The 27,372-nt window shown below is 35.0% G+C and overlaps 1 protein-coding gene across 1 annotated transcript in view; it reads right to left on the bottom strand.

The window, feature by feature from the left end:
- Window positions 1-3,554: 3,554 nt before the first annotated feature.
- The window catches only part of nampt2 (nicotinamide phosphoribosyltransferase 2), a 65,293-nt gene continuing 41,475 nt past the window's right edge, over window positions 3,555-27,372 (bottom strand). Inside the window, exons 5-11 of the mRNA XM_073825790.1 lie at window positions 21,448-21,606; window positions 12,588-12,718; window positions 9,914-10,139; window positions 8,986-9,105; window positions 6,592-6,732; window positions 6,366-6,491; window positions 3,555-5,135 (exon numbers count right to left, since the gene is read on the bottom strand). Of these exons, the coding sequence (XP_073681891.1) occupies window positions 4,962-5,135; window positions 6,366-6,491; window positions 6,592-6,732; window positions 8,986-9,105; window positions 9,914-10,139; window positions 12,588-12,718; window positions 21,448-21,606 (1,077 nt within the window). The 3' untranslated portion in view covers window positions 3,555-4,961. The remainder of the gene's footprint in view (window positions 5,136-6,365; window positions 6,492-6,591; window positions 6,733-8,985; window positions 9,106-9,913; window positions 10,140-12,587; window positions 12,719-21,447; window positions 21,607-27,372) is intronic.

Raw genomic sequence — 27,372 nt, 5'->3', positions numbered from 1 at the left:
GAGCCCAAACTTTTGAACAGTGTGAACGCTGTTGTTTTGAAGTTTCTACTTATCACAAATGATGAAAAAGATAAAAAAAAAAAATTGATCACAGTTTTCACAAAAATATTAAGCAGCTATCAACATAACTTTTCTCAACCTTGATAATAATAATAAATCTTTTATGAGCACCAAATAAGCATATTAGAACAAAGGGTATTCATTTAAATAATATTTGAGATGTCTCACACACATAAGCTTACTGACTTCCACAGATGAAACCCTTGTCTAAATAGAAAGAATGTGACTATTTTGGTCAGTGGACAAAATTGCATTATACAAATATGCTGCACATGGTGAACTAGGCCTAAAAAGAAAACTCACTCAAACACTGCTGTGGTAAAACCACAACTCTCATGTCCTGCTCAACAGACAAAATAAAAAACACATTAACACTCTCAGGAAAAATAAAAAGGTACAAAACTGTCACTGAGGTGCTACTATGTACACTGTCCCCCAGTTTCACAGACAAGGCTTAAGCCTAGTCCTAGACTAAAATGTAAGTCTGAGCTGTTTGAACTGAAAGAAACTTGCACTGACTGATCTAAAAATATATCGGTGCCTTTGTTTTGTCTCAAGATGCACAACAGTAATGTTTTTTACTAAGTATGTTTATAAAAATTACTTAAATATCCTAATTGAACTATCTGCTAATCCTGGTTTAGTCTAAGCCCTGTCTGTGAAACCGGGCCTGTAAGTAATAAAATGTACTTTTAAGCTACTAATAGAGAGTTTGCACTTCACGGTTTGGTCAGTTACCCAGTTGCACGGCCATATTGGAAATACTCCGATGTAAACAACAGCATTGATTGCATTGCTCTGCTAATTTATGCTGTCTAAACCACGGAAAAAACACGTGAAAGCTACTAAATCATATAGAGAAGGACTTAGTAAGCAGGAAAGGCCGCAATATTTTGACAAACTTAAGGTAATGGGGGTAAAGATTTGTACAAGCAGTATTAATAAGGATATTAGCCTAATATTTCACCTACCTGACTGGAAATGATAAAAACAAACACAAATGTTGTCAAGATTCCTGCCCTGGAAATCCTGGTTCAGTTTGGCCAACCTCAGACAGTTTTTTGCACTCTTCTCCTTGATATGTTGGCAGTTTTGGCAGACATAGTACTCCAAATGTTTTCCCCGGTCCAAACCAAAGACTCCAGCCCAAAACACGACAATAATGGACCATTGTCAGCACAGCAGCAATTAGCAAAATTTGATAGTTCTGTTTGGTTCAGTGGCATTGCTTATGTTCAGTGCCGCCAATATGGCCGACTGATGATGCCTTATGAAAATACTCTAGTAGGCTACTATTTAGGGGTAAACAAGGTGCAACCACGTTCCTTTTAACTTTTGTACCTTAGGTTACTGCTGCATTGATAGCTTGAACGTAACGACAATAGGAGCTTCGGCATTAGGGCTGCCATGATTACTCGATTTAAAAAAATCCTATGCTGCATCCGAAATCGCATACTTCCCTAATATATAGTATGCGAAAAACAGTATGTGAGGTGAGTAGTATGTCCGAATTCATAGTATTCGAAATACTGTAGGCGAGAAGTATCCAGATGACCTACTGCTTCCGCCCAAATTCTGTAGTAGGCATACCATGGACACTTTCCTATCCCATGAGGCTCCAGGAGAGGAGTCGCCATATTCGAAAACTGGCGGAAAGTGGAGACGCATGACACGTGACAACATCAACATGGCGGATGTAGTACGTCCATAGACTGTAAAAAATATGGACGTAGTATCCGTGACGTCACCCGTAGGATTCTGAAGCGCTAATTTGAAGCTCATAGTGGGCGGGATTCGGCCGCGCCATCTTGGAATCGCGTCATCGCGCGTCACTCCCGGATAATCAAAAATGGGCAAAAAGGCGGGACGTGGGTGGAGCTGGTTGCTGAAACCACGCCCGCCTAGAGCGACGGTGACAGCAGCGGCAATCCCCCTGTCACTCAAGTGGCCACGCCCTTAATTATGCTGAACTTTAAGGCTTAATATAACTTAAACCGATGAGTTATAAAAAAATTCACCCCCCTCACAGTTGACATGAAGGGCAAAACTAGCTATATAGACCAAAACCATTTTTTGAACCAGGCTGTAAACATACTTTTTTTCTGCTGTAAAGTTGGGCATTTTAACATGGAGTGTCAATGGGATTGACTCCCTTTTGCAGCCAGCCTCAAGCGGCCAGTCGATGAATTGCAGTTTCAGTCACTTCCGTGTTGGTTTCACGAGGGAGACCGGAAGGTTGCCCCTTGAGTACGTCCGAATTCCATTCATACTACCCATATTCATACTATATACGGTCGGGAAGTACGTTCAAATTTAAATGTAGTACCTACTGAAGTATGCGATTTCGGACGCCAGTGTCAAGTAACCGGCAAAATACCGGAAGTTGCGCATTCCACGGACAAGCATCCATGAAACGCATTATTAGACCGTTTTCCACTGCTTCATAATATATTAAACCCATAATAAAGCATAATGCTATTATGAATTCACAAACGCTACAAATCAATTAACTAATATGCCGATATATAACGTTACATATATGTAGGTTAGTAAGGTTACATACGTGAGTAGCTCCGTTCATAGTCTCTACAGGAACGGTTATCATTTACATTTGTGGAGCGTTTCAAACTCCATCCTACTGTAAGGTAAATCATTTAAAATCATAAGCAAACAAAAAATACAAAAGTAGATTTTACCGTGATTTCAAAATAAAAGCTCAAACCACTCGGAGTTTACCCGTTTTGACGTCCACATATTTAAGAAAATACCGTGGCTGTAGCATTTCTGCCGTAAAGAAATGGACAGATATTAAAGATTAAGTGGATATTAAAATATTATATTAAATTAGATTAATTATTATATTAATCTATAAAATATTAAAGATTAAGTGGATGTTTGAATGAAATGCTGTACTTTAGTCAATATTACACATGGATAAAGATCAGAGACGTACAGAAATATATATATCTGATTACTCAATTAATCGCAAGAATAGATTACTCGATTACAAAAAATGTTAGTGACAGCTCTATCGGGATGCCAACTATGATGTGTTTTAAAAGTAAATTTCATGTGAATACAATATAATTGTGCAACAATAAAACCAAGGCAAACCATCTTCTGGTGAATATAAACTTCAGAATATAAACCCTTGTCAAGTGTCACTGGAATTTGAAAATACAGATTTTTCTGTAAACAACATGCAGACCAAATTAACACATAACTGTTTTCATTCTGAAATTCACATTCCTTCCTTTGGCATTCCATTCCTTTTCTGCTATGACAGTTATGAAGGAAGGAGGCTGTCCAAAAGGGCACACTGTTTTTATCCAATTAAAAAACTGGGACAGAATCCAGACATACTGGCACCATCATGGCCATCACTGCTTTTGGTAAATATATTGTTTCTATGATTTTTTTTCCTTTAGAAATGGCCAAAACATACCCTAAAAGAAAGGATGAGATGGAGGATGTTAAATATCAAGACAAAGAAGTTCAATTTATATTTATTATATATATTTTTGTCTTTCAAAATATCACTTTCGTAAAATCAAACAATGCAACAAGAGCGCTAAAATTCCAAGACAAAATTTATCATCGAAACTACCATTAAAGAGTATTTACACAACAGAATAAATGTATTTTAAGTGTATTTATCATCACTTCATATTAATATACAGTCTTATTGGTTAAAAAAACAAGAGGTAGGGTCAAACTGCTTCATTTCAGATGTTCGTCATTTTCATGATCCAACGCAAAGATGATGACACAATAATCAATGTACACTGTAATTAAACCCACTGCATATAGATGACAGAAGCCTGTCAGCAAGAAAAACATAAGGCAACCGCAAAAAAATAGAACATCATTCATATGTGAGTCACAGAAGGAGAGCATAGGGAAGGATAAAAAGGAGAAATTCAGCATGATGGCCATTATTAAGTGTGAAAAATGAGGGGTGGAGAGGACGAAGCAAGAGATAATGACCGGCACTGAGGTCCGAGTGGTTTTTAAGGCACCATCAGCAGCTGTTTTGAGACAGAATACTGGGAAGTGTTTGTGTGATGTATTCTGCGTATCTCAGATGGAAGTCAAAAACCAACTCCACATAAATCACACTAGAACTATTATCCGGAAAACTTTCGGTTATTTTTTATGCAGCACTAACTCCATTGAAAATGATTATAAGAAACTGTTCTAAGAAAACCAGAGAAATCCAACAAAAATATTATTCTAAGAGGTCAGGAAGCAAATTTAACTGAGTTAAGTAACAGCAAGAAGACACAAAGCGGGTGGATAATCTTCAAGTCTGTATCTATATGTTGAAGACAACATGGAATTAGTTTATTTGAGTAAAAAATGCATCATTGCTATCTTGGCATTATGGGCATCTTCAAAAGAATATGAAAAGACCAGCCCAAATCTACCAAATGTAAAACAGCTAGTGATTTCTAAATCTAATTTTTGCATTTTCATTTTACGTCGTCACATAAAAAAACTGGATCATGTGCAGAACGCCAATCATTAGATCATCTCAAATGAAGTTTCCTTCATTTATCAATGTACTGCCAGATGATGCTTTAACAACATTACAATCAATCGAATGCAAACCCTGCCGTCAAGATACTCCTGAAACGTATTCATGCTGAAGCACCAACAAAGATATTTGGCATCTCAAAGTGTGGTAAAATGAAAGAGGCGCTAATAAAAAAAAACTCTGGCAACCAAATCCAAAATGTAAGGGTTGCCTCAGAAGTCTAAAAGTCAGATGTGATATGTATTTGTGTAGTGTTTTAGCAACACTGTGTTCTGCTATACTGACGAACATCTGAGTGTTGTGGAATAGGTCTGTGGTTGGTCTGTAGGGGGCAGTGTTTAGTACAACGCGCATAATGTGTATATTAATGCACGCCGTTCATTATGTGTTTCTGGTGGATCTCCAGAGTAGTGGCGTCCTCTTTGTTGTGCTGGGAAGGGGTCATATCATCCTCCCAAAGCTGAGCAGCTTTACGGATCTCATCCAGAGTGTACTCCTGCAGGATGGTCCCGTTTTCAAACACAGTCACCAACATGTCCTATAAAGTTAAATCGGCATATTAGAATGATTTCTAAAGAATCATGTGACACTGAAGACCAGTGTGACGATCTGGAAAATTCAGCTGTGTCATCACAGAAATAAACTGCATTTTAAAATTTCAAAAGAAAATATTTTAATTGTAATAATATTTCACAATATTCCTGTTTTACTGTATTTTTGACTAAATATACACTAGCAGTCAAACGTTTTTGAACAGTAAGATTTGTAATGTTTTTTAAAGAAGTCTCTTCTGTGCACCAAGCTTGCATTTATTTGATTCAAAGTACTGCAAAAACTGTACAGATTTTGAACTATTTTTACTATTTAAAATAACTGTTTTCTATTTGAACATATTTTAAAATTAAATTATTCATATGATTTCAAAGCTCAATTTTTAGCATCATTACTCCAGTCACATGATCCTTCAGAAATCATTCTAAAATTCTGATTTGCTGCTCAAAAAACATTCATTTTTATGTTGAAAACAGCCGAGTAGAATTTTTTCAGGTTTCTTTGATGAATAGACAGTTCGGAAGAACAGCGTTTATCTGAAATAGAAATCTTTTGTAACATCATAAATGGCTTTATCATTTTTATAATTTATTTCCCAAAAAATTTAAAAATAATACAATTTGACTTCAAGCTTTTGGTATAGTGTATAATGTTACAAAAGCTTTTTATTTCAAATAAATGTTGATCTTGGGATCTTTCTGTTCATCAAAGAATCCTGTTTTAGATATTGATAATAAAAATAATAATAATGTTTCTTGAACAGCAAATCAGCAAATTAGAATGATTTCCGAAGGATCATGTGACACTGAAGACTGGAGTAATGATGCTGACAAATCACAGGAATAAATTAGATTTTTAAATATATTTAAATAGAAAACAGTTATTTTAAATAGTAAAAATATTTTAAAATGTTATTGTTTTTGCTGTGCTTCGGATCAAATAAATGCAGGCTTGGTGAGCAGAAGAGGCTTCTTTAAAAAACATTAAAAAAACGTACTGTTCAAAAACTTATGACTCAGCTTAGAACTAGCATAGAATTAAATGCAATTATGTATATAGACTATAGTATCCACTGTTCACCAAAGTTTAATGTGGGGAAAAAAAAATAAATAAATGCAAAAATGTGGCACACTATGTTCATATGAATTTCTTTGGGAAAAATCTGGGAAATAAGGATTTAAGATGCTGCAAAGAAAGAGAAAACAGCAGATCTAACCTCCTCTGGTTTGCCCGCTCCTCTTTCCACCGTCTCAATGAAGCCGTCGGAATTTCTCCTCAGAGAGAGACGACCACGCTTGGATCCTTTAGACGGGTCCGTCACTGGCTGCTTATAGACGTCCATCTATGCAAACACAAATGATGTCATATAAAAAAAATAAATAATTAAATTTACTTATTTTGTAACGTTTAAGTGAAATAATAAAAAATAAAAAAATACTTACGCCTTTGCCATTGGTCTCCACGTAGCTGCACTTAAAAGCGCAGTTTAGCGTGTCTCTGTTGATTTTCTGCAGGAGTGCACTTCCGCAACCGAAAAACACATTTTCAGCACTCCAACCCTCATCGGTTAGTTTCTCCAGAATCTGAATAAAAACAAAAATAAAAATAGTGGTCAGAGAACGATCACGGAATTACCACTGTTTCAGTAATGATTTTTTTTTATAATCAAACAGTCATAAATGGTTGATAAACATTCAGGGCCAGTATCACGCTGTCTCTGTACACACCGTTCCACACATTTAATAATGACAGCAATAAAGTTGCTAGTAAGCGCACATAGTGAGTTACAAAAGTCTAAAACCAGAGTGAAAATGCTTCTATTTCCATTTCTCTAATAGTACATTTGTTTTAATTACTTATAACAATTTGATTTGCAGTTAATTTGTGAAAGAATTTGCATAACAATGTGTGTGCTAATTGAAAAATTGCCATGGATTTCTGAATGTGTTAGTTGTTTTGATGTTTTGCTTTATTGGCAGAAGTGCACAAGTTTACTTTTGTGTCTGTCAGATGTTTTTACTTAGTGTCGTTCAAAATTATGGGATCTGTAAGATGTTTAATGTTTTTTAAAGAGGTTTCTTATACTCATCAAGGCTGCATTTATTTGTAGTATTATTACAATTTAAAATAACAGTTTTCTATTTTATTACACTTTAAAATATAATTTATTCCTGTGAAGCAAAGCTGAATTTTCAGCATCATTACTGCAGTCTTCAGTGTCACATGATCCTTCAGGAATCATTCTTATATGCTGATTTATTATCAATAAATGTAATCCAAAAATGTTTGGAACATGTGATACTTTTTTACGATTCTTTGAGAAATAAAAATGAATAATTAATAATTAATTTTAAAGAATTCTTATATGTTCATCAAGGCTGAATAGTGTGAAATATTATTACAGTTTAAAATAATGGTGTTCTATATTAATATATTTTAAAGTATAATTTATTCCTGTGATGCAAAGCTGAATATTTATCAGCCATTACTTTTTTTTATATATTTTTTTTTTACAGTGTCACATGATTTATCAAAACTCATTTTAATATGCTGATTAATTACTGTTATCATCGAACCATTGTGCTGCTTAATATAATGTGATTCTTTTTTTTAGGATTCTTGATGAATGAATATTTAAAAAGAATAGCATTTATTCAAAATATAAACCTTTTCTAACAATATAAGTCTTCGCTATCACTTTTTATTAATTTAACATATCCTTGGTGAAGAAAAGTATTTATTTGTTTCAAAAAAAGAAAGAATAAAAATATTTACTGACCCCAAACTTTTAGATGGTAGTTTATATGGTTACAAAATGTTTATATTTTAAATAAATGCTGTTCTTTTCAACTTTTTATTTGTTAAAGAAAAAAAAAAAAAAATCACAGGTTCCACTGTTTTTAACATTGATAATAAATCAGCATATATATATATGTGACCCTGGACCACAAAACCAGTCATAAGGTAAAATTTGACAAAACTGAGATGTATACATCATATGAAAGCTCAATAAATAAGCTTTCTATTGATGTATTGTTTTTTAGGATAGGACAATATCCGACAATATTCGGCCGAGATACAACTATTTGAAAATCTGGAATCTGAGGGTGCAAAAAAAATCAAAATACTGAGAAAATCACCTTTAAAGTTGTCCAAATTAAGCTCTTAACAATGCATATTACTAACAAAAATTACATTTTGATATATTTGCGATAGGAGTTTTACAAAAAATCTTGATTGAACATGATCTTTACTTAATTTCCTAATGATTTTTGGCATAAAAGAAAAAAACTATAATTTTGACCCATACCATGTATTTTTGGCTATTGCTACAAATATACCCCAGCGACTTAAGACTGGTTTTGTGGTCCAGGGTCACATATATAGAATGATTTATGAAGGATCATGTGACTCTAAAGACTGGAGTAATGATGCTGGAAATTCAGCTTTGTATCACAGCAATAATTTACATTTTAAAATATGTTTACATAGAAAACTGTTATTTTAAATTGAAATAATATTTCACAATATTACAGTTTTTTTTCTGTATTTTTGATAAAATAAATGCAGCCTTGATGAGCACAAGAAACTTCCTTAAAAACCATTAAAAGTCTCACTGACCACAAATTTTTGAGTGGCAGTGTATATTGTTAGAAACGATTTCTATTTTGAACAGCATTTATTTATATAAAACTGTTATCTTTAGTAACATCACAAATGTCTTCCCTTTCACTTTCAATCAATTCATTTCATCACTGCTGAATAAATGTGTTTAACTATATTTTGAATGATAGATCATGTTATTTTCTTCTCTCTTGGTCTGAAGTTTACTTTACCTCATTAATCGAGTTCACATCAATTCCATCCCCCTGGATAATGCGTAGGTATGATGGGAGCACCTTGTAACCAACTGAGTTCAGAGAACATCCGAAACACTCCTCCAAAATCTTTATTACCTGAAAATGAGAAAGACACGAGAAGGAGGGAATAAAATAAAAATCGAAGACAAAAGTGTGGTAAAGGCAGCTAATCAATCTTAACACCACTATTTCATTCATCAAAGTAAACTAAAAAAGTATATGCCACAGTATATAAAAAGAAAATCGATATTCTAGGGCAGGGGTCCCCAAACTTTTTTCTGAGCGGGCCACATAATTTTCTTTTCTTTAATGGGGGGCCGGGTCGGTTTATAAAAGAAAATTCCATGGGCTGGACTACTATTATTATTATTATTTTATTATGGTTTTACCTGTATTTATTATACCTTTTAATGCTACAATAGTTTATTTATTTTTTTATGCATCAGACAGACAAATGATCATTTCTTTTCAAAAGATATACAGGTGCTTCTCAGTAAATTAGAATGTCATGGAAAAGTTCATCTATTTCAGTAATTCAACTCAAATTGTAAAACTTGTCTATTAAATACATTTAATGCACACAGAGTGAAGTAGTTTAAGTCTTTGGTTCTTTTAATTGTGATGATTTGGCTCACATTTAACAAAAATATATCTCTGGCATTGTTCAGAGAGCCGGTCCAAATGTGGGGGCGGGCCTTAGTTTGGGGACCCCTGTTCTAGGGCATTGCTTTCAGATGAGCCCTGTAAGTCACAATCCAACACAGTGCTGGAAAAACCTTTAAGCAAGCTCATTCGTTTGAGTCTTCACTTTACTAAAATGAAGTTCAATCACTGAAACAGCTGCCTTAAGGTCTGTAGTGAACACTACTCCACTTAGAACACACTTGGTACATGATACACACACCTCTATGAGGGTTTCAGCAGGGTCCCCGGAGTCTGGACGAATAATGAGGGCAGAATCCTCACTCCTCTCCATCACTCTCTCCTTCAGCTTGTCCCCCCAGATGTGCTTACAAGCCTTAAAAATATCATAACTGTCGCTAACCACAGCTACAGGCCCAGAGGGAAACTGGTCCAGCAGACACTCGAAAGCGTCTTTCTCTCGGCTCTTGCCCCAGGAGATGATAGTACTACAGAGACATGAAAAACAAAGTGTGACAAACCTTCATTAAATGATCTACAACACCAATTAGTGAAATCCCACCCACTCCCACTTTATTTAGATTGAAGGTGCATACGGCTACGACTAGAATAAACAGGTTTCACTTTGCTAAACAAGAATTAGAAAGAATCATTTGCAGCAAATGAGTCATTCGTGTCTAACGATCCTTGGCCGTGGAGCTATAAAAATCATGGAGTGATTCATGGAATGGTTGAAAAACTTAAATGTGAACTTTATGAGGATGAGAACTGGCGTCACAGAAGAAGTCGTGTGATATTAAATAAAAGCGAGAGCGTTACTGGGAAATGCACTCAACCACACAGACAAAAGGCGCTACAGCTGCGAGATGGATGAATGTGTAGCTACTAATAGAACAAATTAGAATCAACGGAACAAATGCAAATTACCACGCAGGTGTTTAACGTCACAGTACTGAATTTCAAGACATTGGCTGTTTGAAACCGAAGGCAGCTGTTTAACTGACTCGCTGCCCAGTCAGTCTTCTGTACTGATCACTAATTTCCATGCAATCACAATTTTTTTTAAGCTATAAAAGCTTTAAAAAAGCTATAAAATGGTCCATACAAATTGTTAATTCATTATATAAGTCATCTGAAGCTATATAATAGTTTTGTATGAGAACAGACTAAAACTTAAGCTGTTAATGACTGAAAATCTTGACGTCTGCTTTAACACCCCTAGGCGGGTTCATGAAAGTTCACAAGATTTGTGAATGAATCATTCTTTTGAATCAGATTATTCTGGATCTCCATTTCAACTTACCTAATGTAGTCACAATGGACAACAGCTTACTGAACAAGAATAATAAGTTCAATTTCTCTCCGTTTCATGCACAAACTCTATATCAAAATGTTTCAGACTTGGAATGCAGTGCACAATCATATATATAGTTGAAAAGTCAATATTACAAACACCTTGCAGAATCTGCAAAATGTTAATTATTTTAGCAAAATAAAAGCGATCATACAAAATGCATGTTATTTTTAATTTAGCATCGACCTGAATAAGATATTTCACATAAAATATGTTTACATATAATCCACAAGAGAAAATAAAAGCTGAATTTATAAAAATGACCCCGTTCAAAAGTTTACCTACAATTGAATTTTAATGCTGTGTTGTTACCTGAATGATCCACAGCTGTGTTTTTTTTTTTTTAATTAAGTGATAATTGTTCATGAGTCCCTTGTTTGTCCTGAACAGTTAAACTGCCTGCTGTTTGTCAGAAAAATCCTTCAGGTCCCACAAATTCTTCAGTTTTTTTTTTTTTTAGCATTTTTGTGTATTTGAACCATTTCCAACAATGACCGTTTAATTTTGAGATCCATCTTTTCACACTGAGGACAACTGAGGGACTCATATGCAACTATTACAAAACGTTCAAATGCTCACTGATGCTTCAGAAGGAAAAACAATGCATTAAGAGCCGGGGGTGAAAACTTTTGAACAGAATGAAGATGTGAACATTTTTCTTATTTTGCCTAAATATCATTTTTTTTTTATTTAGTACTGCCCTTCAGAAGCTACAGAAGACACTTACATGTTTCCAAGAAGACAAAATAAGTTAAATTCACCCTGATCTTCAAATTCAAAGTTCGTGTTTCCTTTTGAAGCATCAGTGAGCATTTGAACTTTCTGTAATAGTTGCATATGAGTCCCTCAGTTGTCCTCAGTGTGAAAAGATGGATCTCAAAATCATACAGTCATTGCAGGAAAGGGTTTAAATACACAAAAATGCTGAAAAAATGAAGAATTTGTGGGACCTGAAGGATGTTTCTGAAGAACAGCATGCAGTTTAACTGTTCAGGACAAACAAGGGACTTATTCAGGTCAGTACTAAATAAATATGATCCCTCTTATTTTGGTAAGTATTCGCAGATTCTGCAAGGTGTATGTAAACTTTTGACTTCAACTGTATTACTCTTGTATTACTCTTCTTTGAAGTTCTAAAAGCTCCCTTCCCCATTCATTGTAACTGCATACAAAAAAATCTCCATATAATGGACTTAAAATGGGTATCAGTGAGTCCAAATGCTTCAATGCAGCTTCAAAGGGCTCTACACGATCCCAGCCAAGGAATAAGTGTCTTATCTAGTGAAACAATGTTTAAGCAGAAAATTTAGTTTTTTGCCCTTCCCTACCTTTTTGAACTGGAGTACACAGACATGATTATGTAATGCATAAAGTCATAGACGTGCATCAAAGAGCTAGTGCAAAACAAGCATTTGTAAATGATCAGAAAATGTACATTTAGGAGTAAACTAATCCTTTAACAATCCTCAATAAACTCACATGAACATTTAAGATTAATTTAAACAGTTAAATTTTTAAAGTTAAACTAAATTTGATCATACTTTGACAAATTAAGTGTGCAGTAAGTATATATGTGCATTACCTGTGTTCTGCAGCAGGGATGGAGAATCCAGCCATAGGACATGCGTAGTATCGCTGTGCCATCAGCAGACCCGCCACTGTATCTGTGCTGCAGAAATTCACCAGATGAGCAGCTCCACCAAGCGCTGCCGACTAGTTCAGTAAAGAGAGAGAGAACACAAACAGAAATGAGTCAATGAACCTGTTTAATGTCCTTGAAGTCTTTACATTTACATTAATGTTCTTGCGTCTCCAGTGAAATCCATCAGATCTAATGTTGTGATTTCTCTCACGCCATTTAAAACATTAGCCAATTCCCATTATGTCGATCTTGCTTGTGTAACTGAATTATAGACTGGCTTTTAAGAAGCAAATCAGTGATTTTGACATTGACCTTTGAAGTGTGGCCATTTATAGCTAAGAAGGCTTTTTTTGTATTCCCCTGATTTAACGCTCAGGTTATTGACTGTGTCTCAGTTCATTCATCGCAGGGTCACAGTAATCAGGGGAAATTTGCCCTTTAGTTATAGACAAGGGAAGGTTGTTTCTCTGAAAAGTGAACATGTTTGATTCCAAGCAAAATCTCTTTAGCCTCCTGAGGAGAGCATCAATATTTCTTGCTCTACTAGAAGGTGTATATTTATTATATGGGAATTTGAAGAGTCTATTTGATTTTTTTTTTTTTTTAATTTAAGAACTGATGAGATCTGGGCTTAATATCAACCCAGGGAAATCAGATCCGCAACATGGCTTTAGTCTGCAGCTGTGATTGTAGCATAGATCTAGGGACTTCGTCATTTAATTGTCAATGCAATAGAGGGGCACAGCACAATATGATGGATCAATGATGGATCAGGTACATTCTGCTAAACTTCCTTTTTTTTACTTAAGAACATAAGTCATATGGGTTTAGAAGGATTTGAGGGTAAGTGAATTATGACTTTTACTTTTACTCTGGGTGAATCACTCCTTTAAAAGCATTCGAATCTATCACTGCTTGTCCCCTGATCAGTAGAGAGTGATGATGGAGAGTGAGCAGAAACCCTGAGTATCAGAGGCATTAAACTCTGCTTGGCATCATTAATCTCTTCTTGAAGCCATCATTAATCCAGTCAGCCGCAACCTAGAAAATACACTATCAATATCCCACTGTCCCTAATGAAGACTCAATAGTTTTACACAGCATGGTTCAGTTTGTTTTCAGCTGCTGAGGGAGAAGCGCTTTGGGCTTTCTTAGATCCCACACTGATGTTTTCCTTTCCAATTCATTCTGTTTCTTCCTTTCTTGAAATCATTTTTGCACTTGCTTTCACTATAAAGCCCTGGATGAGCGTGACATGGAAATGTCATATTTCACGTAATCACCAGTGATCAAACAGGCTTAAACACACACAATAGCAATATTACACTGACAGTTGGCAGAGAAAATATGCCATAAAACCAGATATAACATAGACCTTGATTAGGACGTCCAGATGGATGGTTTTTCATTGGACAGTCATGTTAACCAACGCATGAAATTTTATAGGACGTAACTGATCATTACTAGTGTGATTCGAAATAAATGACAAGGTTTGCTAGGGAGAGATTAAAATAAAATGAAACCACAAATAAAATAAAACATAATAAAAATGTTGAATGGTATTATATTTCCTATGACATTACAAAGGTTGCAAGTTCAAATCTCTGATAGTTAAAAAATGTTAATTAAATCATAAAAATAATATTATCATCTTTTTTTAATCAAGTTAAATCTTTTTAGTACAGTGGTATCATATTTGCTATGGAAATACAAAGGTTGCAAGTTCAAATCTTTGCAAAACCTTGATTCTTTTTTAACAAAGTAAAAAAAAATGCAATTTAATTATAAAAAAAACAATAAGACCTTTGGATCAAATCAAATGAAACCCTGTCAGTACAGTGGTATTATATGTGCTGTGAGGTTACAAAGGTTGCAAGTTCAAATCTCAGCTGGTAAAAATGTTAATTGAATGATAAAAGAAAAATGAAATCAAAATCATAAAAAAAAAATTTCTATGGAATTACAAAGGTTGCAAGTTTAAATCTCTGCAAATCCATGATTATTTTTTAAAAAGTAAAAAAAAGTAGTTTAGTTAATCATGAAAAAATAAAATTTTTGAATCAAATGAAATAAAACCTTTTCAGTATATTGGATTATATTTGCTATGAGATCACAAAGGTTGCAAGTTCAAATCTCTGCTACTTAAAAATGTTAATTAAATCAATAAATAATACAATTATCCAATATATATTTTTTAAAAATCAAATTAAACCTTTTTAGTACAGTGGTATCATATTTTCTATGGAATAACAATGTTTGCAAGTTTAAATCTCTAGTAAAAAAAAGTTAATTAAATGACAAAATAAAAGATAAATGAAATTAAAATCATAAAAAATTAAATCAAATCAAATGAAATCTTTAGTACAGTGGTATCATATTTTCTATGGAATAACAAAGGTTACAAGTTTAAATCTCTGCAAAACCTTGATTTTTTTAAAAAGTAAAAAAAATGTAGTTTAGTTTAATTAATAACTAAAAAAAATAAAACTTGAATCAAATCAAATAAAACCTTTTCAGTATAGTGGGATTATATTTGCTATGAGATAACAGGTTGCAAGTTCAAATCTCTGCTACTTAGAAATGTTAATTAAATCATAAAATAATAAAATCATCCAATTTTTTAAATCAAGTTAAACCTTTTTACTACAGTGGTATCATATTTGCTATGGAAATACAAAGGTTGCATGTTCAAATCTCTGCAAAACCTTGATTCTTTTTTAACAAAGTAAAAACAAGCAATGTAATCATTAAAAAAAAAACAATAAAACCTTTGGATCAAATCAAATGAAACCTTGTCAGTACAGTGGTATTATGTGTGCTATGAGGTTACAAAGGTTGCAAGTTCAAATCTCCGCTAGTAAAAATATGTTAATTGAATGAAAAATTTAAATAAACATTAAATGAAAATTATAAAAAATGTTATCAAATTTTGTTAGTACAGTGGTATCATATTTTCTATGGAATTACAAAGGTTGCAAGGTTAAATCTCTGCAAAATCTTGATTATTTTTTAAAAAGTAAAAAAATGTAGTTTAGTTTAGTTAATCATTAAAAAATAATCAAATCAAATAAAACCTTTTCAATATAGTGGGATTGCAAGTTCGAAGGTTGCAAGTTCGAATCTCTTCAAAACCTTGATTATTTTTTTTTTAACTAAGTAAAAAAAATGCAATTTAATTAGGGCTGGACGATATGGCAAAATTTTATATCACGATATATATCTTAATTTCGATCGATACGATATAATTCCGATATCAATATGGACAATATTAAAAAGCCTCAGGAAAAAACTGCCGAGGACACACACAATGGATGTCTGTACCTACAAATGTTGTGTAAACTGAATTTGCAAAGTCTATAATACCTCAAGGCTCCTCCTATTAAAATTATATAAAAAAATGTTTAATAAAAACAATACAAAAAAATAAGGTTCGCTTTTTATTTGTATTTAGCCTTTACAAACAAGAAATGTGAAATAAACTATCAAATGAATAAAACTCTCAGACTCAGCTTATTACCAATAATATATTTCCATTTAAACTAGAACAGGCTGATTATTCATATAAATTGAAACAACAAACTGCTTCAGCAGTTTTCAGATAAAGAAACAAAAATAATAAAATGCAAGTTCAAATCTCTGCAAAACTTTGATTATTTTTTAACAAAGTTAAAAAAATGCACTTTAATATAAAAAATAAAACTCTTGAATACAATCAAATAAAACCTTTTCAGTACAGTGGTATTATATTTGCTGTAAGGTTACAAAGGTTGCAAGTTCAAATCCTTGCTAGTTAAAAAAAAAGTTAATTAAACCATATAATAATAAAATCATCCAATAAATATTTTGAATGGTATAGTATAAAAAATAGAAATAGTACAGAAAAAGTATATTTGCTATGAAATTACAAAGGTTGCAAGTTCAAATCTCTGCAAAACCTTGATTATTTCTTTAACAAAGTTAAGAAAAGCAATTTAATAATACAAAAAAAAAAAAAAAAATCCCCCTGAGCATCACTTCACTGGTATCTTCTATAAAGAATTGTTTATTTCATTAATAAGACTTAAATGTAAAAATCTGGCCTGTGAAATGACCTAAACCTTCACACGCATTTTCTATGTTAATAGAAAACGCATCTTTTCTAATCGGTTAGGCTGCTGGGTTGATCTATGAAGGCTGCGTCACCATCTCCAGTTTTAGATCATGGCGTACTGGTCTCAAAAGGGCACCACAGAGGGGTTATGTCACACCTCATCAGAATCCAGCGGTCTCACTTTCACACTCACACACACACAAAGGTCTCCTGCATTCAGCACGCCCAGCCAGTCAGCAACAGACTTACTGCTTATCACTAGTCACCCAACACCTGAACCCGTCACTGTGTGATATAGATGAAACCTGGCAGAGTTGACCTTTACACAGCAGACGGACCGATTCAAGAGCCAAACAGTCATCTTTACTCACACAACTCTTCAAACAGCACCACCCGATGATCCCAAACCCATCAACGCGACAACCTCACTCAAACACGGCCAGCAATCAGGGCTCCTACCTTTGAAAAATACAGAAATCGAGAGCGGTCTACATTGCTTGCGTTTCAAAAGGTCAGGTCTGATCTCCTTTTGATTAAATGGAATGGCCCCATCTCATAATGAATTGTTTTTCTGCTTTCACCAAGTAATGTCTGATTTCATTTACCCCAGAACACCAAGCACTGAAGAGAGAAAGACCTGGTTTGGCTCGAGCTTTGATTTCAAGGCTAAAAAAAGAATAAAGGTAGAGATTTTCACACCAGAGGCACATAAAACATTTCAGTGCTTTAGACAGGGTTTCTGCAGGATTTTCAAATCTTATTTAATGCCTTTTAATGCCCTTTTTAATGCCATTTCTAACATTTTTACTGCCATACGCAACCAATAACTCCAGGGCTTGAAACATTTTAACGTGGTAGCACTGGTGCTCCCAACTTCAAAAAGTTAGGGGCACCAAAATTTTTTTAGGACCACCTAATTTCTTTTTAGTAATGTGCCGATCTTGATTCTTCGTGGTCTAGGGCTGCAACTAACGACTATTTTAATAGTCGACTAGTCACCGACTATTGAAACGATTAGTCGACTAATCGGATAATTATTCAATTTTTCTCAAATTTAGCATGAGATTGCTTTAATTATGTGGAAAATTATAGTAAACACAAGAAAGAAGGGGGTACTTCAATGAAAAATGCATATTTTGCTGCTGATAGGCCAATTCATACTAAAAGTAAATAAAAATGCCCTGTCTAAAACCAATTAGGCACAGTGCTCGGTCAGTACAGACATAAATGCATAAATTAAGAAACTCTATAATTTTTTTAATGGACAGGCACATTTGTTTTATAAGAAAAAAATAAATTAAAATCAAGTAAACATTTTCTTCCTGTAAACCATCAGCAGCAATAAAACAGTAAACAAAAATGTATATCCAAAACAAAACGTATTGGCTTTTATTTAAATCTTACCGAGGCCAGCCAAACTCCGTTTCATTCAACTGTCCGACGTGCTTTCTCTTTAAATGTTCGTGCATCACAGAGGTGCTGCCGTGATGCGCAAGGACTGCTTTACAAACCATGCAGGTAATATTTTAATTCGCCGTAGCAGGCTAAAATGCTCCCAAACTTTACGCCTGTTTCATACATACTCAGTCTGCAGTGCGTCTACAGTCCGTGTGCGTTACGTATGCGGTGCAGAAGCAGCACAGACTCGTTTTGCTTTCACACAGAACGCGTTTGCAGTCCGTACATTGTGAACGTTCTAATCCGTTAACATGGGTGTGGAAAAAAAAAACGCACTGCAGACGGAGTATGTGTGAAACGGGCGTGTTTTGGTACGCGCAGCTGCTGCGTTGGACGCCGCCATTTCTGTATGTTATCGCTCAGCATAGAAGCTGCGTATGTGCGACTCTCGGCAGAAAGATGCCTCACTCGGTTGTCTGGCGACAACATCGACAATGAAATTCATTGTCGACTATTTCTATTATCGATTTTTGTCGACAACGTCGACGAATCGTTGCAGCCCTATCGTGGTCGATTCTGATTGCAGATGTTTTACAAGCAAATGGGCTGATTCTGAAAGCCTTTTTTATAAATTTATTTTACGCCTTAAGCAAGGGACAAGAATGAATGAAAATATGAGTACATGAACAAGATGTTTGTTTTCTCTATTATAGGTACAGCCATTTATTAGGCAACCACTGCATTTTTAAACAATCTACAGTAAAACAACAAAAAATAAATGACACTTCTTTCTTAGTCGTATAGACAATAAATGCAGGCATGATCAAAGTAGGCTACTCTTTCAATATTCAAAGTGCAAATAGAGACCGAATTTTTTCAAGCATGATACAGAGTTACAGACACTACACAACTTATTATAGCGCACATACTAATAACAGCTTCGATATTTTATGTAGCCTAATTTGCACGCATTGGGGAGTCGCTCTTTAAACGCGGGGTATTAAAATTGCTTTTGAATGCGTGTGCGTGTTTTACTTTTGGTTTCGTTTTAACGATCCCGCGAATTTCTCGACGGCACGGAGCGTGCATTCTACAATACAAGAGATTACTTTTACAAAACCATTTGAAAGTGGGAGAACACAAACAGGATTTTGAAAAGCGTGTCCCCAGTGGAAATTACGCCCCTGCGTGAGTGGAACTCTGCTGCTGAGTTAACATTTGATGTGAATGTATGCTGCGCTGTATCTGACAGAATGTACGCTGTAGCACGAAATATAGCAGATTGTGGAGACCTTTTAATTGTCCAAATCAAAAGAGAGAACGGCGAACCTGTCACTGCATAAGCTCACAACAGTCTGTACAGTAGTTAGGCCAGCGAAAGTTGTGTAAAGAAATGAAACCAAGTCGCAACACAACAATTTCTCGCACTCACACAAATGCTCCCAAATATAATTTGAGGTCGCGCAGATTAAATTTTGGGAGCATATGCGCCCAAAACGGTCGCAATTTCGAGCCCTGAACTAACATGGCCGTGTTATTTTTTCATGCGGTCTTACAAAGAACATACATTACTCTGCTGAACATAATTAGAAATGTATCAAGAGACAGCTTAAAATGTCATTGTTTATTTGCAGATTTCAAATATCAAGTCCGAACAGAAAAAAATTCAGAAACTTCGAACTCTTAGAGGCTAAAACTGTCTTAAAAAGTCTGTGTCTTGCGATTCTGATTTTTTTCTCAGAGTTGCGTGATATAAAATCACAATTGCGAGTAAGTAAGTCAGAATTGCGAGATACAAACTCATAATTGCGAGAAATAAAGTCAGAACTGCAAGATATAAACTTGCAATTCTGACTTTTTTTTTCAGAATTGTGTGATATAAACTGACAATTGTGATAAATAGTCATAATTGCGAGATATAAACTCACAGTTGTGAGAAATAAAGTCAGAATTGCAAGATTTAAACTCGAAATGTAACTTTTTTCTCAGAATTGCGTGATATAAACTCACAGTTGTGAGAAATGAAGTCAGAATTGCAAAATGTAAACTTGCAATTCTTACTTTTTTTCTCAGAATTGCATGATATAGACTCACAATTGCAAGTTTTAAAAGTCAGAACTGCAAGATAAAAACTCGCAGTTCTGACTTTTTTCTCAGAATTGCGTGATATAAACTCATAATTTCAAGAAATTAAGTCAGAATTGCAAGATGTAAACTCGAAATGTAACTTTTTTCTCAGAATTGCGTGATATAAACTCAGTTGTGAGAAATAAAGTCAGAATTGCAAGATGTAAACTCGTAATTCTTATTTTTTTCTCAGAATTGTGTAATATAAACTCATAATTGCGAAATATAAGCTCACAATTTTGACTTTTTTTCTCAGAATTGCGTGATATAAACTTAAAATTACAAGTGATTAAATGAGAATAGCAGGATATTTTATAGTTGTCTGTACACTCTGTTATAGTCATGAAACAAAAAATTGTGTTTTTGAAAGTATCAATCACACAACACAACAAAACAGAAAAGTTGATTATAAAAACAGAAAAACTACCATGGTACCATAATAAAACAAAACATGGTAACAGCATGGTACTATGACAATGTTTTACATATCTCACTGATCCAGTGTTATTTTAGTATTATTTAGATACTACTATAGTATTTTAATATTTTAAATGCTCTTCGAATTTTATATTTATAGTTTTATTTTAATTTTAATTTACATTTTAGTAATTGTGCTTTTGTCATTTTATGTATACATTTTTTATATTTCTATATAGTATCAATTAATTTGCATAAACATTTCAGTTAGTTAACAAGGCCAAAAAATGTAAAAGTTTTTCATTTAATATTTATATTTTATTTGAGCTTTCTGCCAATTATTAAAATCATCTTCAAAAGTTTTAATTAAAAGGATAGTTCACTCAAAAATGAAAATTCTGTTATTAATTACTCAACCATGTTGTTCCAAACCTTCAGAACACAAATTAAGCTATTTTTGATGAAACTTTAATGTTATAAAGCTACGAGAATACTTTTTGTGCACAAAGAAAACAAAAATAATGACTTTATTCAACAATGTCTTCTCTTCTGTGTGCACTGCTGTCTATGAAGGGTCAGAAAGCTCTCGGATTTCATCAGAAATATCTTAATTTGTGTTCCAAAGATAAACAAATGTCTTACGGGTTTGGAACAACATGAGGGTGAGTAATTAATGACAGAATGTTCTTTTTTTCTTTAACTATCCTTTTAACAATAACAACACTGTCCTGAACAGGAAGTGTAATTACTGTTCCACAGCCATCATACCTCTTGTGAGGACACCCCTCTGTAGCCAAAATCATGCAGTTTGGTGTCCAGACCCTCCAGGCTCCCTGACGTGGCCTTCAGGTGCTTGGCCAGAATCTTTTTGAACTCCCTGGAGATTGTTGCCACGGTGATGGGATACCACATTTGGACCAGCATTGTCTGCAGGGACAAAATGTACACACAATCACATGTACGTCAGAGAAGAGCAAAAGATGGCTTGTAATCGCGCTCACAGCGCGTAATCGCGCTGTTGCCCTTTAAGGACGTGCACGTCAGCAACTCACAACGACAAAAAATTCTGTACTGTTTGTGTGGTTCTACATGTTTCATCAATACATAAACTGTGCGCATCGATTAAGTTGACAGAATGCCAATTAGGGTTGGGTATCATTTGAATTTTATCGTTTCCGATTCCACTTATCGATTCCGATTCTTTTCGATTCCCAGTTTCGATTCCAGTTTAGTAAAAAAACAACAACAACAAAAGTCAAACATTAATATATCAAACATGTTTATTTTCAGTGCTTGCTTGCAACACATTATTTTATTACAGGGGTTCTCAACCTTTTTTTATACCAGGGGCCCACTCCTTCTCGGGTAAATTTTGCAAGGCCCCCCATGCCTGACATTTCCTCTAACGGTGTTTATTTTTTAACCTTTTTATTAATCAAAACATTTGTTATGCCTTTTTATTTTTTTTCTCCAATACTTTTGAATTTAAAAACTTTTTTAACATGTATGTACATATACAGACTTAAATCTCCTAAATTATTTAATTTAGACATTCTTTACAACTTCAGAGTACTCTTTCTTAAGTGAACGAATATCTACTGTTTGTTTTTATTATAAAATAAACATATAAATGAAAATACAGTAAATACATTCTAAATCTGTTGATGCTGGTGCTCATATGTGCATAAACACCACTGACCCTTACAAGATCCACCTCTATGGGTAAGCATTCATTATAAAACACTCAAAGGACATTCATTTTGAAAACAATGCAAATATTTTGAAATTTCACGCAAAAATACTAGGGATCAGAGCCCCGAAATCATGAATAATTTGTGAATCAACAGCGGACTTATGCGTGCCTAATGTACGACTCTGATATACAAGAATGAATACATTAGGCACGCGCAAGTTCGTTACTATTACTCTGATCATCTTTGCCTTTACATTAAAACGGGAGGGTTTGTTTCATGCAGCCAAGAGATGAGGTAGATACCTGTCTTCCCGCAGGGGTATAAGTTAACGTTACTTTTATGTGGGCTTTTGCGGGATGAAATAACATATATTCCTTTTGAAGCGGGCGGGCGCGGGACTAACATCTGTCCCTTGCAGATAAAGTTTGAGTGCAGCGGTAGCTTTGTCTTCGGTTTTTACAAAGCGTAGCCACACTTTTGAGCACTTCGCGCGATCCATCTTGTAGACTGATGTGGTATGGCGTTTACATTACCACACAAGGTCCTGGCACATTGCACGCGCGGAAGGTCCTGGCAGATCACTAGATGAAAAATTGCACCCAGGAATCGATAAGAGGAATCGAAATTTTAATTTTATAACACGTATCCGATTCTTTATCTTAAGTATAGATTTTCGATTCCCAACCCTAATGCCAATAAGGCTTTTTAAGCAACAGGCTAACAGGCAAGATCTAAGTGTTTCAGTTAGGCTTGACTTAAAAGGTTAATGATATCTTGGACACCGTTTTAAGGTATTTACAAGTTGTTGACATACTACTTTATAAATGACATAAATGTAATTTCTTCTGCAAAGCATAGCCATTTAGCAAGCTCTTTTATCCAAAGCAACTTACAGTTCATTAAAGGAACAATCCACCAGGAGGACTCTTGGATTAAGTGCGTTGCTCAAGGACACTACATTACATTTACTGAACAGTCCCTTTTATTTAAAGCAACTTATAAATGAGGGACATCACTGAAGGAGAGCAATTTATCAAATATAAACCAATAATAGTGTACTGTACAGTACTGCAACGTCTTGCAACGTCTGCAAAGTTTGAAGAAAACAGCAAGTAAAAGTGCAGAAAGGTATAAGAGAAGTGTCTTTGATTGTGGTAGCTGGCAGTTTAAGTGTGATTTTTTTTCTTTTGGAAGACTTGTGTCTTGTTTCTTATGGGTGGCTCAGACTACACCATTTTTCTGTCACTTATGACAGTCACTGTGTCAGATAATGCAATTTTTGGTTCCTCAAATCTTGTGTCATGAACAAGAAACTTATTAGGGCGGGACATAACGTGGCTTAAAAAGAAAGATAACCTGACAGTGGACACAAATCTGGATTGCATGAAGAGGACAGTATGGTATGGAAGCCCATTTCCGCCAATGAATAAAAAATAAAAAATAGAAAATTTCTTGTAATTCTCAGAATTGTGAGATAAAAACTTGTGAGATTGCATTTTTCTCGCAAATGCAAGTTTGTATCTTGCAATTCTGACTTTTTTGTTCATAATTCTGACCTTTTTTTCTCTGAATTGTGAAATATAAACTCGCAATTGCCAAGTCCAATTCTGAGGGGGGGGGGGGGGGGGGGGTTGAGAAATAAAGAATTCCTTGGAATTCTCCGAATTGTGAGACAAAAACTTGTGAGATAAAAACCTCTCGCAAATGCAAGTTTGTATCTTGCAATTCTGACTTTTTTCTAGGGATGCACCGATACGTATCGGCCGATAATGCTTGCGCGTTTTGTCAGTAAAGCCGGTTCTGTAATCAGCGGTAAATGCCATCAGGTGCGTGATTTCACGTTGAGCCGTATATACTACACACAGCCGTTGTTTACCGACGAGCTGCGCAAATCAATGTTCATTATCAGTGTGAATGTGCGCAGCTCGTCAGTGAACAACGGCTGTGTGTAGTATATATGGCTCAACGTGAAATCACGCACCTGATGGCATTTACCGCTGATTACAGAACCGGCTTTACTGACAAAACGCGCAAGTGATCGGCCGATACGGATCGGTGCATCCTTACTTTTTTCCCCTCATAATTCTGACTTTTTTCTCAGAATTGTGAAGTATAAACTCGCACTTGCAAAGTTCATTTCTGAGGGGGAAAAAAACTAATATGTTTTCAGAATTGTAATGGAATATATAGTGCCTTGCGAAATTATTCATACCCCTTCATTTTTTTCACATTTTGTTATGTTGCTGCCTTATGTTAAACTACTTTTTTTCCCACATCAATCTACACTCCCTACTCCATAATGGCAAAGCAAAAAGTAGGTTTTTAACATTTGTGCAAATTTATTAAAAATAAAAAACTGAAAAGATCCCGTTGCATAAGTATTCATACATTCTGGGACACTCGAAATTTAGCTCAGGAGCATTCATATAGCTTCTAGATGTTACTACACTTCGAGTGGAGTTAAACTGTGGCAAATTCATTTGAATGAGTATGATTTAGAAAGGCACACACCTCTCAGAAAAGGTCTAACAGCTGAAAATGCATATCAGAGCAAAAACCAAGTCCTGAGGTCAAGATAACTGCCTGTAGAGCTCAGTGACAGACTTGCGTTAAGGCAATGATCTAGGGAAGAGTTCAGAAAAAAATCTGCTGCATTGAAGGTTCACAGAAGCATTATCCAAAATGGAAGACGACTGAAACAACTAGGACTCTAGAAAATGTCTGCCAACCCCCATCCAAGCCGACAGAGCTTGAGAGGTGAAAAGGTGAGGCAAAGAATGGCAGATAACTGCCAAATGCAGATGTGCAAAGCTTGTCACATCATACCCAAAAAAAGACTTGAGGCTGTAAAGGTGCTTCAACTATGTACTGAGTTAAGGGTATGAATACTTATGCAATGTACTTATTTCAGTGTTTTTACAGAATTGTGAAATATAAACTCGCAATTGCCAATGGGGAAAAAATACTATGTTCTCAGAATTTCAAAATTATATCTCACAATTCTGACTTAACTCGCAATTGTGTGTTATAAAGGCAGAATTAAGAGATATAAACTCGTTATTACGAGAAATTAAGTCAAATGCAAATGCAAGTTGCAATGCAATGCAATTCTGACTTTTTTTTCCAGAATTGTAAAATATAAACTCGTAATTGCCAAATCCAATTCTGAGGGGGGAAAAATACTGATATGTTCTCAGAATTTCGAGTTTATATTGCACAATTCTGACTCACAATTGTATGTTAGAAAGGCAGAATTGAGAGATTTGCCATTCTGAAAAAAGAATTGCGACTTTATATCTGATAATACTGACTTTATAACTCGCAACTGCGAGTTTATATCCCACAATTCTGAGAAAAAAAGTCATGCTCCTACTGGCTAGTGTCACAGATGTGATGGAATTGTTGTGGATGATAAAAATATATATATATATATATATTTCTGTGGTGAAGGCATGAAGCGTCTCACACGTGGCATCAGTTGTGATCACTATGAAACACTATGAGAGTTGAATCTTGCATCCTAATGTCATTTATGAATCCCCATGACACACTATGTCAAGCAGATCGGGCCAAAATCAGCCTAAATCGTGTTGTCTGAACCGGTTTTAAAGGTTTTGATAGTCTCATGGTCAAATCATGGTCTCAGAAAACTCAGACGGTCTGGAAAACTACTTTGTATCTCACTGTGATGGAACCATCAGGATCTGTAATGAATTAAAGCTGCAAGCAGCGATGAACGGGCCCTCGCACCCGGGCTCACCGCCGACCAGTGGCTTTAGGAAAACAGCAAACGGTGGGCAGTATGCTTTTAATACAGTAAATATAGGAGAAATGTCATAAGTCACTTAAATGTGCCAAATTTCCAGCTGCCAGCTGGTGGCGCTATGCCTATCACTGATTATTGGCATGTAGATGTGTTCAGGCCAGCACTATTATCAAACATATGAAGTTTGGTGCAGATTGATTTTGGTATGTTTGAGTTAGTGAAAGATATGATATATATTGCTGCCAACAGGTGGCGCTATGATAATATCTGAATATTGGCCTTTAGGGGTCTTCAGGCCAGGACTCTTACCAAACCTGTGAAGTTTGAGGCAGATCGGACATTTTATGGCTGAGTTATGACAACTTCTATATCCATGGCGAAACATCAAAATTTGTCAGGCCGCCACAGACACGCCCTTTAACCGAAACTCAAGATCTTCACAATTTAACATCTCTAAGACCTCTAGATCAGACTGACCAAATTTACTGTTGATATCATTTAATCTGTAGGAGGAGTTTGCTACAAGTCATTTCCTGTTACCAACAGGTGGCGCTGTGATTATAACAGAATATTGGCTTTCAGATGTTTTCAGGCCAGGACTTTAATCGAACATGTGAAGTTTGAGGCAAATCGGACATTTTATGGCTGAGTTATAACAAGTTTTATATCCATGGCGAGACCTCAAAATTTGTCAAGCCGCCACGGACACGCCCTTCAACGAAAACTCAAGATCTTCACAATTTAACATCACTAATGCCTTTATATCAGACTGACCAATTTTGGTGTTGATGTGTATAAATCTCTAGGAGGAGTTGGTTGTAGAGTACAGCATGTCACTTCCTGTTACCTGCAGGTGGCGCTATGACTATAACTGAATATGGGCATGTAGATGTCATCAGGTCAGGAGTGTTATCACACATGTGAAGTTTGGGGCAGATCGGACATTTTATGCCTGAGTTATAGCAACATCCTTTTTCATGGCGAAACATCGAAATTTGCCAGGCCGCCACGGACACGCCCTCCGATGAAAACTCTAGATCTTCGCAATTTAACGTCACAAAGGGCTTTAGATTAGATTCACCAAATTTGGCGTTGATCCGTATAAATCTCTAGGAGGAGTTCGTTCAAGTATGACGCCTGAAAATGGCAAAAATGACACAAATTTTGCTGAGAAAATTAATAATAACCGACTTCCTGTTGGGTTTCGGATTTTATCCCAAGAGGCTTTTTTGT

This window comes from Garra rufa, chromosome 20 (assembly GCF_049309525.1).
Source record: "Garra rufa chromosome 20, GarRuf1.0, whole genome shotgun sequence".
Classification (NCBI taxonomy): domain Eukaryota; kingdom Metazoa; phylum Chordata; class Actinopteri; order Cypriniformes; family Cyprinidae; genus Garra; species Garra rufa.
Note: the sequence above shows the minus strand (reverse complement) of the source record. Positions and strands in the feature narration are given on the sequence as shown.